The sequence below is a fragment of the Carcharhinus amblyrhynchos genome, chromosome 33 (assembly GCF_965287045.1).
Source record: "Carcharhinus amblyrhynchos chromosome 33, sCarAmb.v2.hapA, whole genome shotgun sequence".
Lineage (NCBI taxonomy): Eukaryota > Metazoa > Chordata > Chondrichthyes > Carcharhiniformes > Carcharhinidae > Carcharhinus > Carcharhinus amblyrhynchos.
This window is the reverse complement of record NC_137356.1, coordinates 20,928,158-20,941,762: the sequence shown is the minus strand read 5'-3', so window position 1 is coordinate 20,941,762 and position 13,605 is coordinate 20,928,158. Positions and strand designations below refer to the sequence as shown.

Genomic DNA, 13,605 nt, shown 5'->3' with positions numbered 1-13,605 from the left:
CCAAGTCTTTATTCTGCACACATTTTCAGATGTAGAGCAGCAATGTGACAGAGTTGTGATAAATATGCAGACAAAGAGTTGAACATCAAATCCCTGCCGTGCAGAAGGAGACCACTGAATTTGCACGGATTTGCCGACACAGCATCTTACCCGGCCCCCTCCCTCTCCCCTTCACAACACTTAAGAAGCATTTAGAGGAACACTGCAAACACCATTGCATCCAACACAATGCAGGAAGTGCTGGGAAATGGGACTGGGCTTGTGCGTGCATCATCACACGGGGCACCGCATCTAGAAGTAGTACGTTTCACCTCCACGTTTCTGAGTTAGTCTGAAAGTGTAGCAAAATACCCTATCATTTTTCACACAGTAATTGGATAAGTTGTCCATGGATGTTGCCTGATGTGGCTCTGTTGGCAAGGATGCTGAGATTTCTATGTTCCTCTTCCAATAATGCCAACTTTAATCTCTCCTGAACAATCTGCCTCGGCAAAGCTGTTCCCTGGACAAGCTCTGTCTCAATGGAGTGTGGGGAGGAGGAGAGTTTGATGCCCCAGCGCTGAACGGGACTGTGAACCCGTACTGTTTCCACATTTGTGCACTTTCTTCTAACAATCGGTGAGCAGTGATCACAGGAATATCCACACCCCAAATCTCCCTCCCAGGCAACAGCAGCCTGATATCTATTACAGTGAAAGCCCAATTCTACACAGCTTTCAGTTCTTTCCAAGTTTGGGTGAATGCTGCTTTCACAAACAATAGCTTGTTATTTTCTACAAGATGGAGCAGCAATCCCCCATCTCAGGAATGACATTTCTTAACGTTTGCAGCAGATTCTGAAAGTCATGCTGGTTTGGTGCATTGGCCGTGCTAAATTCTCCCTCAGTGTCCCCGAACAGGTGCAGAAGGGTGGCGACTCGGGGATTTTTCATAGTAACTTCATTGCAGTGTTAATGTAAGCATACTTGTGACACCAATAAATGTACTTTAACTTTAAGAACTTAGATTCTGTATCTATTATGGATAGTTTGATCCTGTTTGGTTCTTTATTTCACAGTCCATTGCTGCTTTTGCAATGCCTGTCTCCAACAGGAGAAACTCTCACAAAGAAGACACTCTCAGTATATGTAGTCATGAAAATTCTAATTTCAGACTGAAATCTCATTGAATACTGCTGCTTTTTCTTTTGCAAACTCCCTTACAGTGAACTTAGTGACGATTGTGATCCTATCTCAAGGACGATGTGGTCTCTCGAAATGTGTCGCTCAATACCTGGTTTCCATGGCAGTGGCAGATCTACTGGTTATTATAGTTGATGTGATACTCAGACAGATTCCCATTGCTCACGTCACACACTTCCTTTTTGTACGGAACATTAAATTATGTAATATACACGGCGTCCTGCTTTATGCAATAACTGACTGTTCTGTCTGGTACACAGTTGCTTTTACCTTTGATCGATTTGTGGCAATTTGTTGTCAGAAGTTGAAAGCAAAATATTGCACAGAGAGAACAGCGACCATAGTTGTGGGAAGCATGACGGTGCTGTTCTTATTGAAAAATACTTTCTGGTATTTTATTTTGACCAGTGAATATACACTGTTTAACATTCCTTGGTTTTGTTACGTGTTAGAGACCTTTCTTTTTTCAAGGGTATGGGGAGCAGTAGAAACAATACATTATATTTTAACTCCGTTTGTTCCTTTCTTTCTGATCCTTCTGCTCAATGCGCTGACTGTTAGACACATTCTGGTGTCGAGCGGGGCCCGGAGGAGACTCCGGCTCCACAGCAGTGGGAAGAATCCCAGTGATCCTGAAATTGAGAAGCGGAGAAAATCCATCATTTTACTCTTTGTCATCTCGGGAAATTTTATCTTGCTCTGGGTGATGTTTCTGGTGAATTCTATATGCTTGCGAATGATCGCGTTGCAAGGTAATGTATCAATTAGCATTTGTGATGTCCTCCAAGAAATCGGTTTTATGCTTCAGCTCTTGAGTTCTTGCACAAATACCTGCATTTATGCAGCAACTCAGAATAAATTCCGTAACGAATTGAAGTCGGTGCTGAAATATCCCATCACTCTGATCTTGAAATGTTTCTGGCGAAACAAATAGAAATTAAAACATGCCCAGCTGGCTCCGGGAATAGAAACAAAGAGCAAAACATCCCGTAATCGATTGCTATTTCATTGTTAGCTTCAACAAATATGCAGCAATTTGACTTCATGCGAGAAACTGGATAAATCATTCCAACCTTTAACATGTTAACAAAATAAGATAAACAAACAACTTTCCACCTGGATCAAATAATCTGCTTGTTCTTTCTCTTGTTGTATATTTTTTACTCATTTATGTGATGTGGGTGTTGCTGGCTGCAACCAGCATTTATTGTCCATCCCAAACTGCCCCCCATTTCAGACCACATTTGAGAGTCACCCACACACCTGGAGATCTGCAGTCTCATGTCGGCCAGACTGCGTAAGAATAGAACATAGAACATTACAGCGCAGAACAGGCCCTTCGGCCCACGATGTTGCGCCGACCAGTTAAAAAGCAATGACCCTCTAACTGAAACCAAACCCTTTCCATCCATAAACCTATCCACGGATCTCTTAAACGCCCCCAAACTAAGCACATTTACAACTGCAGCAGGCAGGGCATTCCAATCCCTCACCACCCTCTGGGTAAAGAACCTACCCCTGACATCCGTCCTATATCTACCACCCCTTAATTTAAAGCTATGCCCCCTCGTGCTAGCTTTCTCCATCCGAGGAAAAAGGCTATCACTGTCCACCCTATCTAAACCTCTAATCATCTTATATGTTTCAATAAGGTCCCCTCTTAGCCGCCTTCTTTCTAACGAAAACAACCTCAAATCCCCCAGTCTCTCCTCATAGGACCTCCCCTCCATACCAGGCAACATCCTGGAAAACCTCCTCTGCACCCTCTCCAAAGCCTCCACATCCTTCCTATAATGTGGGGACCAGAACTGCACACAATACTCCAAGTGCGGCCGCACCAGAGTTTTGCACAGTTGCAACATGACGCTGCGGCTCCTAAATTCAATCCCCCTACCAATAAATGCCAAGACACCGTATGCCTTCCTAACAACCCTATCTACTTGATTCCCAACTTTCAGGGATCTATGTACACATACACCTAGATCCCTCTGTTCATCCACACTATTCAGAGCCCTACCGTTAGCCCTATACTCTGCACATCTGTTATTCCTGCCAAAGTGAATTACCTCACACTTTTCCGCATTAAACTCCATCTGCCACCTCTCGGCCCAGCTCTGCAACTTGTCCAAATCTCGCTGTAAACTATGACACCCCTCTTCACTATCTACCACTCCTCCGACTTTGGTGTCATCAGCAAATTTACTAATCCTCCCAACTATACCCTCATCCAGATCATTTATAAAAATTACAAACAGCAGTGGCCCCAAAACAGATCCCTGAGGCACACCACTCGTAACTGAACTCCATGACGAATACTTTCCATCAACCACCACCCTCTGTCTCCTATCCGCCAGCCAATTCCTGATCCAATTACCTAAATCACCCTCAATCCCATACATCTGCATTTTCTGTAGAAGCCTTCCATGGTGAACCTTATCAAACGCCTTACTAAAATCCATATATACCACGTCAACTGCCTTACCCCCGTCCACCTCTTTGGTCACTTTCTCAAAAAACTCAATAAGGTTAGTAAGGCACGACCTACCCTCCACAAAACCATGCTGACTATCTCCAATCAATTCATTACTCTCCAAATAACTATAAATCCTATCCCTCATAATTTTTTCTAAAACTTTGCCCACAACAGAAGTAAGACTCACCGGTCTATAATTCCTGGGGAAGTCTCTGTTCCCCTTCTTAAACAATGGGACAACATTCGTTATCCTCCAATCTTCTGGCACTATACCTGTGACCAACGACGACCTGAAGATCAGAGCCAGAGGCTCTGCAATCGCCTCTCTTGCCTCCCAGGGAATCCTAGGGTAAATCCCGTCCGGCCCAGGGGACTTATCTATTTTCAAACCCTCAAGAATATCTAGCACATCCTCCTTATCCACTGCAATACTGTCCAGTTTACAACCCTGTAACCCAGTATTCTCCACAGCTACATTTATGTCCCCCTGTGTGATCACCGAAGAGAAATATTGGTTCAATGCATCTCCAAACTCTTCCGGTTCCACACATAAATTCCCACTGCTGTCTGTAACTGGCCCTAATCTAGCCCTAACCAACCTTCTGTTCTTAACATATCTGTAGAACGCCTTAGGATTCTCCTTAATCCTATCAGCCAAAGTCTTCTCATGTCCTGTTTTAGCCCTTCTTAACTCACTCTTCAGCTTCCTCCTAGCCAATCTAAAGCTTTCTAGTGCACTACCTGAGCCCTCAAGTCTCATCCGGACATAAGCCTCCTTTTTCTATTTAACCAGCGAATCAACTTTCCAAGTGCACCACGGTTCCCTTGCTTGACCAATTCCTCCTTGCCTGACAGGGACATACCTATCAAGGACTCGCAGTAGCTGCTCCTTGAAAAAACTCCACATTTCAGATGTTCCGAGAACCTGTAGTCTCCTAGTCCAACCTATGCTTCATAATTCTCTCCTAATAGCCTCATAATTACCCTTCCCCCAGCAAAAGCTACTGACCCGAGGTTCATGCCTATCCCTTTCCATCACTAAGGTGAATGTAACCGAATTGTGGTCACTATCACCAAAATGCACACCAAATTCCAAATCTAGTACCTGGTCTGGCTCATGTCCCAGCACCAAATCCAATATAACCTCACCTCTAGTTGGCAGATTTCCATCCCTAAAGGTCATTAGTGAACCAAATAGGTTTTTCCCCAACAATTGGCAATCATTTCATGGTCATTGTTAGACTTTTAATTCAAGATTTTTATTGAAATCAAATTTCACCAGCGGCTGTGGTGGGATTTGTACCTGGGTCTCTGGGTTACAAATCTAGTGACGATACTACTGTGTCACCATCTACCTCGGCATGTGTTTGTCTTAACGTGCCATGGAAAAGACGCAGAGATCTCAGGTAAAAACCATCCACATGAGAACTGAGCCACAATGAAGATTGGTGATTATTGGGTTCTAGAGATGCTATTTGTTCACCAGATGGACAACTCATCCAATGAATAGAGGGCAATCATTTCTTTATGAATTAAGATTGACTTCATGGTATTGGAGATTGAAAAATAACTTTAAAACTTCACGCACACCCTGGGGGGGATTCTCCCAAACAGATTCTAAGAGCTGAATTTGTGTAAAAACTGTTTTTTTCAGCAGGAGTTTCAAAATGATGGTGGATGGGGGGGTCATGGGGTTGGGATGGGGGTCATTGGATGGTGGCAGAGAGAGAGAAACATTTAGTCCAATTATTCATCCCAGCTCCCCACCCCGTCCCAATAACCAGCGTTCCCATGACTCTGGACGATGGCAACCCAACACCATCCTTGGTGTCAAGCGCCACCTCAATGGGTTGCCTACCAATAACAAACTGGCCATGGTAGGCAGGGAGAGCATACCGGTGGGAGCGCGGGGGTGCCCATTGTGGACCCTTAAGGCATAAACGTTGATGCTGGTACTGCACTGCCTTCCGGGTATGTGTTTGAGTTCAGTCGCACAGGCAGGGGCAGCCTCCTGACTATCACCAGCTGGGTTCCACGAGGTGGTGACCTTCCTATAAAGTGGCGACCAGAACTGCACACAGTATTCTAGCTGTGGCCTCACCAAATCAAGACAACTCCAACATGACTTCCCAGCTTTTGTCATCTATCCCTGGAATGAGAAAAGCAAATGTCCCAAATGCCTTTTTCACCATCTTACTAACATGCCTTTGAGCTTTCAGAGATCTGTGGACAAACGCGCCAAGGTCCCTTTGTGCTTCAGGAACTTCCTAGTGTCATGTCGTTCACTGAATAATTCCTTAACAAATTACTCCTTCCAATGTGTATCGCCTCACACTTTTCAGGATTAAATTCCATCTGCCACTTATCCGCCCATTTGACCATCCCGTCTATATCTTGCTATAGCTGAAGATACACAATCTCACTGTTAACCCCCCGGCCAATCTTTGTGTCATCGGCAAACTTACTAATCCTACCCCCTCAGTTGTGCTCTTTGCCTTTTAATTAAATGACAAATAATAGGGGACACAGCTCAGATCCCTGTCGTCACAACTGGACACTGGTTTCCAGTCACAAAGGCAGCCTTTTCTTATCCCCCTCCACAACTGAGCCAATTTTGAATCCACTTTATTAAAGTTACACTATATCCCATCTGCATTTGATTTCTTTATAATTCTCCCATGTGGGACCAACTGGGCCAAGTGTTCCGGACTCCTGGTCGGTCCCTGGGAGACGGACCCCTTGCGGAGGAGCTCAGGCCTTTCACCTGGAACAGGACCCACCTCCTCTACCTGGGGGTCCATCTCTGCCCAGCCGAGGAATCCTGGCCAGAGAACTGGCGGGAGCTGGAGGCCAAAGTCTCTGCCCGCCTGGCTCGCTGGACAGGACTGCTCCGAGTGCTGTCCTACAGGGCGCGAGTTCTGGTCATAAACCAGCTGGTGGCCTCCATGTTGTGGTACCGGCTGGTCGCTTTGACCCCTCCCCCTGGCTTTGTCACCAATATCCAGAGAACCCTCGTGCGGTTCTTCTGGGACAATCGACTGCACTGGGTCGCTGCCGAGGTTCTGCATCTCCCGCTTGAGGAGGGCGGCCAAGGTCTGGTGTGCCTCCACACACAGATAGCGACCTTCCGCCTCCAGACCCTGCAGAGATACCTTTACGTCGAGCCTCCTCCACGATGGTGCGCCCTGGCCACGTATTTCTTCCGCCAGTGGCGTGGCCTCAATTACGACGTGCAGCTCCTGCACATCAATCTGGGGCGCGTTTCGACCTCGTTGCGGGAGCTGCCCGTCTTTTACCAGGACCTCCTCACCGTCTGGAACGCGGTCGCCTCGCGGCGCAGTTCTCCCCCGTCAGGAGTAGCGGCCCTCGTGCGAGAGCCGTTGCTCAGGAATCCGCACCTCCAGCCGTATAACTTCAGGTGGCTGACGGAGAGGGAGGCTGTGGAGGCCGGGGTGACCAGGATCGGGGACGTGCTGGACGGCGGAGGAGCGGGCTGGATGAACCCTGGCGTGCTGGCTGAGCGCACAGGGGTGTCCGTCCGGCGCGCGGCCAAAGCCATCCAAGACCTTAGGACGGTCGTGCTGGGCCCCGAAAGCACACGCCAGCTCGAGGCGGCTCGAGCGTGCGGTGGGATCCCGTCCGAGCGTTCCCCTGTTCGGACGGAATTCCACATTGGCCCGAAGCCGAGACCCCCCTCCCCGGGTCAGGTGCCCCACAGCGCGAGCCGCCTCGCGGGAATGTCCTCCGTGCCCTTTTCCAGCGCGCGGAGGCGTTTCCTGTACGGGCTGCTGCTGCACACCTTCCGCTACCACTCCCTCGCCCGTCGCCCGGACACACCTTGGCGGGCCTTGTTGCCGCCGGGCGGCGGAGGTCCCCGATGGAGGTCCCTCTACGGAGGGATCTCCCCCAATGACCTCGGGGACCTGGGGTGGAGGGTGCTGCACGCGGCGGTGCCGTGCAACAGTAGGATTCACTGGTTCACGGGCTCCCGAGACTGCTCTTTCTGTGGCCTTGTGGAGTCCGTGGACCACGTCTACGTTTTGTGTTATAGATTGCACTCCCTTTTTGATTTTCTGAAGAACCTTTTATTGATGTTCTGTTTGCATTTCAGTCCCACGCTCCTGATCTACGGACACCCGGTGCGGAGAGGGGAGGGTCGGGACGCCGACCTCCTCGTGAACCTGCTCCTGGGCCTGGCGAAACGCGCCATCGGCAGGTCCAGGCAGCGGGCGATCGACGGGGCCGTCCGTCCCGACTGCCTGCCCCTCTACCGCGGCTACGTTCGCGGCCGGGTGTCCCTGGAGAGGGAGCACGCGGTGTCCACGGGCACTGTCGAGGCCTTCCGTGCCCGTTGGGCACCGCAGGGGCTGAGGTGCCTTATAGACCCCGATAATCACATTTGATTTGACGTGTTTTAAGTTTCCTTTGTACCTTTTGTTTCTGTTCGGGCCGTTCCCCCTCCTTTTGGGGAGCTGCCCCCTTTTTCTTTGTCCGAGCGTAATTTAAGTTTGTTTACTTGTTTGACCCGAAAAAGGTGTGTAAATTGCTGTCAGCTGAGTGTGGGCTGTGTGTATAAAAGGTGTTACTTGGTGCCTGAAGGGATGCTTGAGTTGTTTGTTATGATGGGGGATTTTGGAGTGAGGGGTTTCTTCCCAGTGCTGGTGTTAGTTGGAGCTGTTTGTTGCTCTGATACGTGGCAACAGTTTCCATGGGGAATAGTCAAAGCCACCCCGAGGCCTCAGACACTCCCTCCTCCTGGGCCTCCCTTTGATTCCCATTTGCGTGTGTCTGAGGGTCAAGGTGTGTCTCCAGTGCAGAGTGTGAGGGTGCAGTGTGGAGAGGACAAGCTGCTGCTCAGGGTCCAGCTGGATTTATTTGGAACCAGGCACCTGGTTAAAGCTGCTGATCTGACCCTGGGGACAGCAGGTTGTCGGCCAACCAGGATCTACTCTCAGAACCACACTGTCCTCTTTGACTATGGGCTCCATGAGTGTGGCAGCAGATTGCAGGGAATGTGAATCCTCAAACTCTGCCTCTGAGCTGGGGCTGGAGGTTGTTCCCCACTCTTCACTCCAACACTTGGTCAGATCTCATTGATATTGAGGAGATAGCTGTCTCCTGCTTTCTAAAGGCCAAACTAGCTTTCTATTCAGGATTTGACTTTCACTGGTCTGAGTCTCTCCAACCCCATTGTTCTGGAAGCTTCTCTTTGCTTCCTCCCAGCTTTTCCTATTTTGAGGATTTTTCAGTTTGATTTCCCCCTCATTCAGATCAACTCAACTGAGGGTTGAGTTTCAGTCCAGTTGAATAGAAATGGGTTGAATCTGAATGAAATGGGAGTTGAGATGGATTGGACTAAAGAGGAACTCCACACTTCCCACTTTCCCAGTCATTGGAATAAAAGGCTCCCTGATTCCAAACTGTGCTATTTCCCTGCTCCCAATTCCTGAGAACTTGTAGCTCCTTTTCCTGTGAACTGAAGCTTTTGTTGAATCCCTTTGCTGTTAATTCTGGTCTTGTGCTAATGATCCCTCCTTGCAGCAAGGGCTGAGGTTGCATAGCAACACTGCTAACCAGATGAGGCCCTTCAGCCCGTTCCCCAGTCATTATGATCAGGACTGAGCTTCCCACAGCCTCCATGTTCCTGTCTTTACAACATGATTCCCTCAATGGCCAGAAAGAAATGCCTCTGTCCTGAATATCCTCAGTGAGTGACCATTCCCGGCTCTCTGGGGCTGGAGAGAATTCCACAGACAGACAGCGTCGTAGTGGAAGGGTCCTTTTCTAGCTGGAGGTCTGTCACCAGTGGTGTGCTGCAGGGCTCAGTACTGGGACCTCTTCTCTTTGTAATATATATAAATGACTTGGAAGGGGGTGTACGTGGTGTGATCAACAAGTTTGCAGATGACCCCAATATGGCAGGATTGGTGGATAGTGAGGAGGAGTGTCAGGTGACACAGCAGGATATAGATAGGCTGATATATTGGGCAGATAGATGGCAGATGGGATTCAATCCTGACAAATGAGGTGATGCATTTTGGAAGGAATAGTGTAGGGAGGAGTTACATGATAAAAGGTAGACCAATTCAGAGTATAGAAATGCAGAGGGACCTGGGAGTGCAAGTGCACAAGTCTCTGAAGGCGGTAAGCCAGGCGGAGAAGGTTGCGAAGGAAGCTTATGGAATGCTAGCCTTTGTAGAGCGGGGTATAGAGTATAAGCGCTGGTGTCTGATGCTACAGTTGTACAGAACGTTGGTTAGACCGCATTTGGAGTACTGTGTCCAGTTCTGGTCACCTTTCCACCAGAAGGACCTGGAGAGAGTGCAGAGGAGGTTTACCAGGATGCTGCCTGGTACGGAAGGACTGGTTATGAGGAAAGATTGGGTAAACTGGGGCTCTTCTCCTTAGAAAGACGGAGATTAAGGGGGGATCTGATAGAGGTGTATAAAATAATGAAGGGTATAGATAGAGTCAACAGTGGCAGGCTTTTTCCTAGACTGGAGACAAATATCAGAAGGGGTCACGATCTAAGGGTGAGGGGGGGAGAAGTATAATTTGGATACTAGAGGGAGGTTCTTCACACAGGGTCATGGGGGTATGGAATGCGCTACAAAGTAAGGTGGTGGAGGCAGGCACGCTGGACTTGTTTAAGATCTACTTAAATAGGCACATGAGTGAAACAGGGATGGAGGGTTATAAGGAGACGGTTTTAAAAAGGGTCAGAGCCTCGGGACGATACTGGAAATGTAATACTACATGTTAATGTTTTGTCTCTTTTAATTCACAGGTGTGTCGGTCCACCTTGTTGTCAAACGAGGGGCATGCACACGGTGGGTCGTGCGTGGGCTGCTCTTGGATGTTTCGAGAGTGGTCTAGTACTTTGTGTCGATGTGTGTGCTTAAACCTGGACCAGCAGATGGGCACCACAACAGCTCAGTGACTATCACTGCTCGCTGTGCAGATACATGGATTTGGGCCGGTGTCTGTGGGAGTTTGCACATTCTCCCTGTGGTTGCGTGGGATTCCTCCGGGTGCTCCGGTTTCCTCCCACACCCCAAAGATGTGCTGATTGGTGTAACAAATTGTCCCAACACTATTCTCCCCTGAATCTGGTTACAATAGGGGTACCATTCACATACACACGGGGCAGGGTAGGTGTAGGAAAATGCTTTAAGATGGCAGTATGGGCTCGTTGGGCCGAAGGGCCTGTTTCCTGTGCCGGGCTGTTCTTTGTTCTTTGTTCTTTGATTCATTCGCTGCCGGATGGAGAAATTCCTGACCACGTTAATCCTAAATGACTGACCCCTGTCCTGAGATGACTCTCTCCTCTTCTCTTTGCCCCCTCCCCTGTAAGAAGTCTGACAACACCAGGTTTAAGTCCAACCAATTTATTTGTTAGTAAACTCAAGCTTTTGAGGTTTGCCCCTTCATCAGGTGAATGGAAAGTTCTGGCCTCAGACAGAGCATATAAAGCACAGACAGTTTACAGATTACTGATTAGAATGTGAATCTTTACAACTAACCTGCTGTTCAAGTCTTTAAGAGGCCGACAATGTGAGTGGAAAGAGCATTAAGCCCAGGTTAAAGAGATGTGCAATGTCTCCAGACAGGACAGTGAGGTTATGCAAACCCAGGCAAGTCATGGGGGTGAGATAGTGCGGCATGAACCCAAGATCCCTGTTGAGGCTGTCCTCGTGTGTGGAACTTGGCTATCAGTCTCTGCTCAGCGACTCTGCGCTGTTGTGTTGTGAAGGCTGCTTTGGAGAATGCTTAACCAAAGGTCAGAGGCCAAATGCCCGTGACCTCTAGTGTTTGCCAACAGGAAGGGAACAGTCTTGCCTGGTGATTGTCAAGCGATGTTCGTTCATCTGTTGTCGTAGCGTCTGCATGGTCTCCCCAGTGTACCATGCTTTGGGACATCCTTTCCTGCAACGTATCAGGTAGACAACATTGACTGAGTTGCAAGAGTATTTCCCGTGTACCTGGTGGATGGTATTCTCACATGTGATGTCATCCATGTCGATGATCCGGCATGTCTTGCAGAGGTTGCTGTGACAGGGTTGTGTGGTATTGTGGTCACTGTTCTCCTGAAGGCTGGGTAGCTTGTGAACAATAGCCTGTTTGTAACCTGGTGTTGTCAGACTTCTTACTGTGTTTACCCCAGTCCAATGTTGGCATCTCCAACATGATGACTCCCCCCACAACAGACTCTTGCCAGCCTGGGGAGGAGGGGGGCACAGCCTCTTCACACTGACCCTGTCAATCCCCCCCCGAAGAATTGTTCTAATGGGATGAGTTCATTGTTAACCCCAGTGTAGAACATTCTCATTTCACATCAGTTCTTCATTCCTTAAGCTGCTGTCTTTCAGATGAGTGGAGATTTCCTGATCTACAGCACCCACCTGAGCCACAGCCCAGAGTATCGTGGATCTGTTATTGTGAGAACCAATGGAGCTGTCGTTCCCATTGAGTGTCGTTATTTGAGGTGAGAATCTTTCCTCGATTGTCAATAAGAACTCCAGCTGCTCGTGACCTCTGACCTTGTCCTAAAATGGCTCCACTGTCTTTCCAGGAAGGGCAATGTGAGCAGTGACCCCATCAAACCCACCTGGATCCCATTCAGCTCCACCAGATCTGGAGAAGGGCATCTGTCATTCTCACTGCGCCTGATGAATGGTATGTGATGGGTGGATAGTGAGTGATTTCCTGTCCTCACTCACTGGGAGTTATACCCACTGTCTCCAACTCTTGTCCTCTTGTCCTTCAGGTGACTGGCTTACAGAGCGCACTTCGACTGTCTACTACCTGGGTGAGCTCATTCACATTGAGGCCTCTGTTTCAATGAGCAACCACATGGCCCTGAAGCTCTACATTGACCGCTGTGTAGCTACATTGAGGCCAGGCCAGGACTCCAGGCCCAGTTACAGCATCATTGACTCCAATGGGTAAGGAGCTCTCTGCTTTCTCCAGCTCCTCCCATCTCAATGGCTTCTCTGGATTCACTTCATGTCTCTTTTCCCATCTTCCTTCAGTTGCCTCCTGGACAGCAAAGCTGAGGATTCCTTTTCAACCTTTGTGTTGCCAGGAGAGGAGCGGGAGCCGGACAAGCTCCGCTTTGACCTGGATGCCTTCCGTTTCTTTGGGGATGAGCGTTCCTTGGTAAGTGGAAGCTGATCATTGGGCTCTCCATGTTGGGAGGGAGTCACTCAATAAGCACTTGTGTTGAATGTGTCCCTCAGATTTTCATCACCTGTCACCTGAGAGTTGTTCCAGTGGATCGGAGAGATTCCAGGAACAAAGCTTGTACTTGGCAGAAGATGCAGAATGTGTGAGTTCCCCCTCTCTCCCTCAGGAATGTGTTTGTGTGGAGAAATGATGCACAACCTGGTTGACTGATTTCTCCTGTTTAGCTGGACCCCATTGGAGGAATCGAGCTTTGACATTTGTGCCTGTTGCCATGTGGGGAACTGTGGGACCACAAGGGATTTGGGATTTGGATCCAGAGGAAGGAGAGATCTTGGAGCTGAAGCTGGTAGGACATTGATCCTCTAGATGTGGGAGCTCCCCGCTTTCCCCTCTCTAACTGGAATGGTTGATATTGCAGAGAGTGAAGCTGGATTGAAGTGGGAGGCTGAGGCCTCACTTGGACCCCTGCTCATTCTGGATACTGATGGGACCAAGCTGGCAACAGCCTCCCTGAATGAGGCTGAGGGAAGGATGGAGGAGAGGTCTCCAGGGGGTGAGTTGGCTGTCTGCTGGTTTCCATTTCCCCCTCAGTGTTAGCTTCACTAACCATTGGTTTCTCATTGCTTTGTAGGTGTGGAGTCTGAGGTGGTCCTGATTGTGAGCCTGACTGTGACAGCTGTCTCTCTGATCTCTGCTTCATTGATCACCTTGTTCCTGTACAGGAAACACAAACAAACTCTGTTCAACCAGTCATCAAATGATCAA

General features: G+C 48.8%; 1 protein-coding gene across 1 annotated transcript; it reads left to right on the top strand.

Moving 5' to 3' along the window:
- Window positions 1–5,036: 5,036 nt before the first annotated feature.
- On the top strand, window positions 5,037–13,206 carry LOC145360935 (zona pellucida sperm-binding protein 3-like). The gene is made up of 8 exons (XM_080216441.1): window positions 5,037–5,060; window positions 6,792–7,022; window positions 12,024–12,139; window positions 12,227–12,330; window positions 12,422–12,599; window positions 12,687–12,813; window positions 12,894–12,982; window positions 13,065–13,206. The coding sequence occupies exons 1-8, from the start codon at window positions 5,037–5,039 to the stop codon at window positions 13,204–13,206; spliced, it is 1,011 nt and encodes a 336-aa protein (XP_080072567.1).
- The last annotated feature ends 399 nt before the right edge of the window (window positions 13,207–13,605 follow it).

Excerpts from the sequence above, each read along its gene's own strand:
- LOC145360935 (XM_080216441.1), top strand. The coding sequence starts at position 5,037 with ATGGAAAAGACGCAGAGATCTCAG. Across the intron at positions 12,331-12,421 it reads CTCACTGCGCCTGATGAATG|GTGACTGGCTTACAGAGCGC; the intron begins GTATGTGATGGG and ends CTTGTCCTTCAG. Across the intron at positions 12,600-12,686 it reads AGCATCATTGACTCCAATGG|TTGCCTCCTGGACAGCAAAG; the intron begins GTAAGGAGCTCT and ends ATCTTCCTTCAG.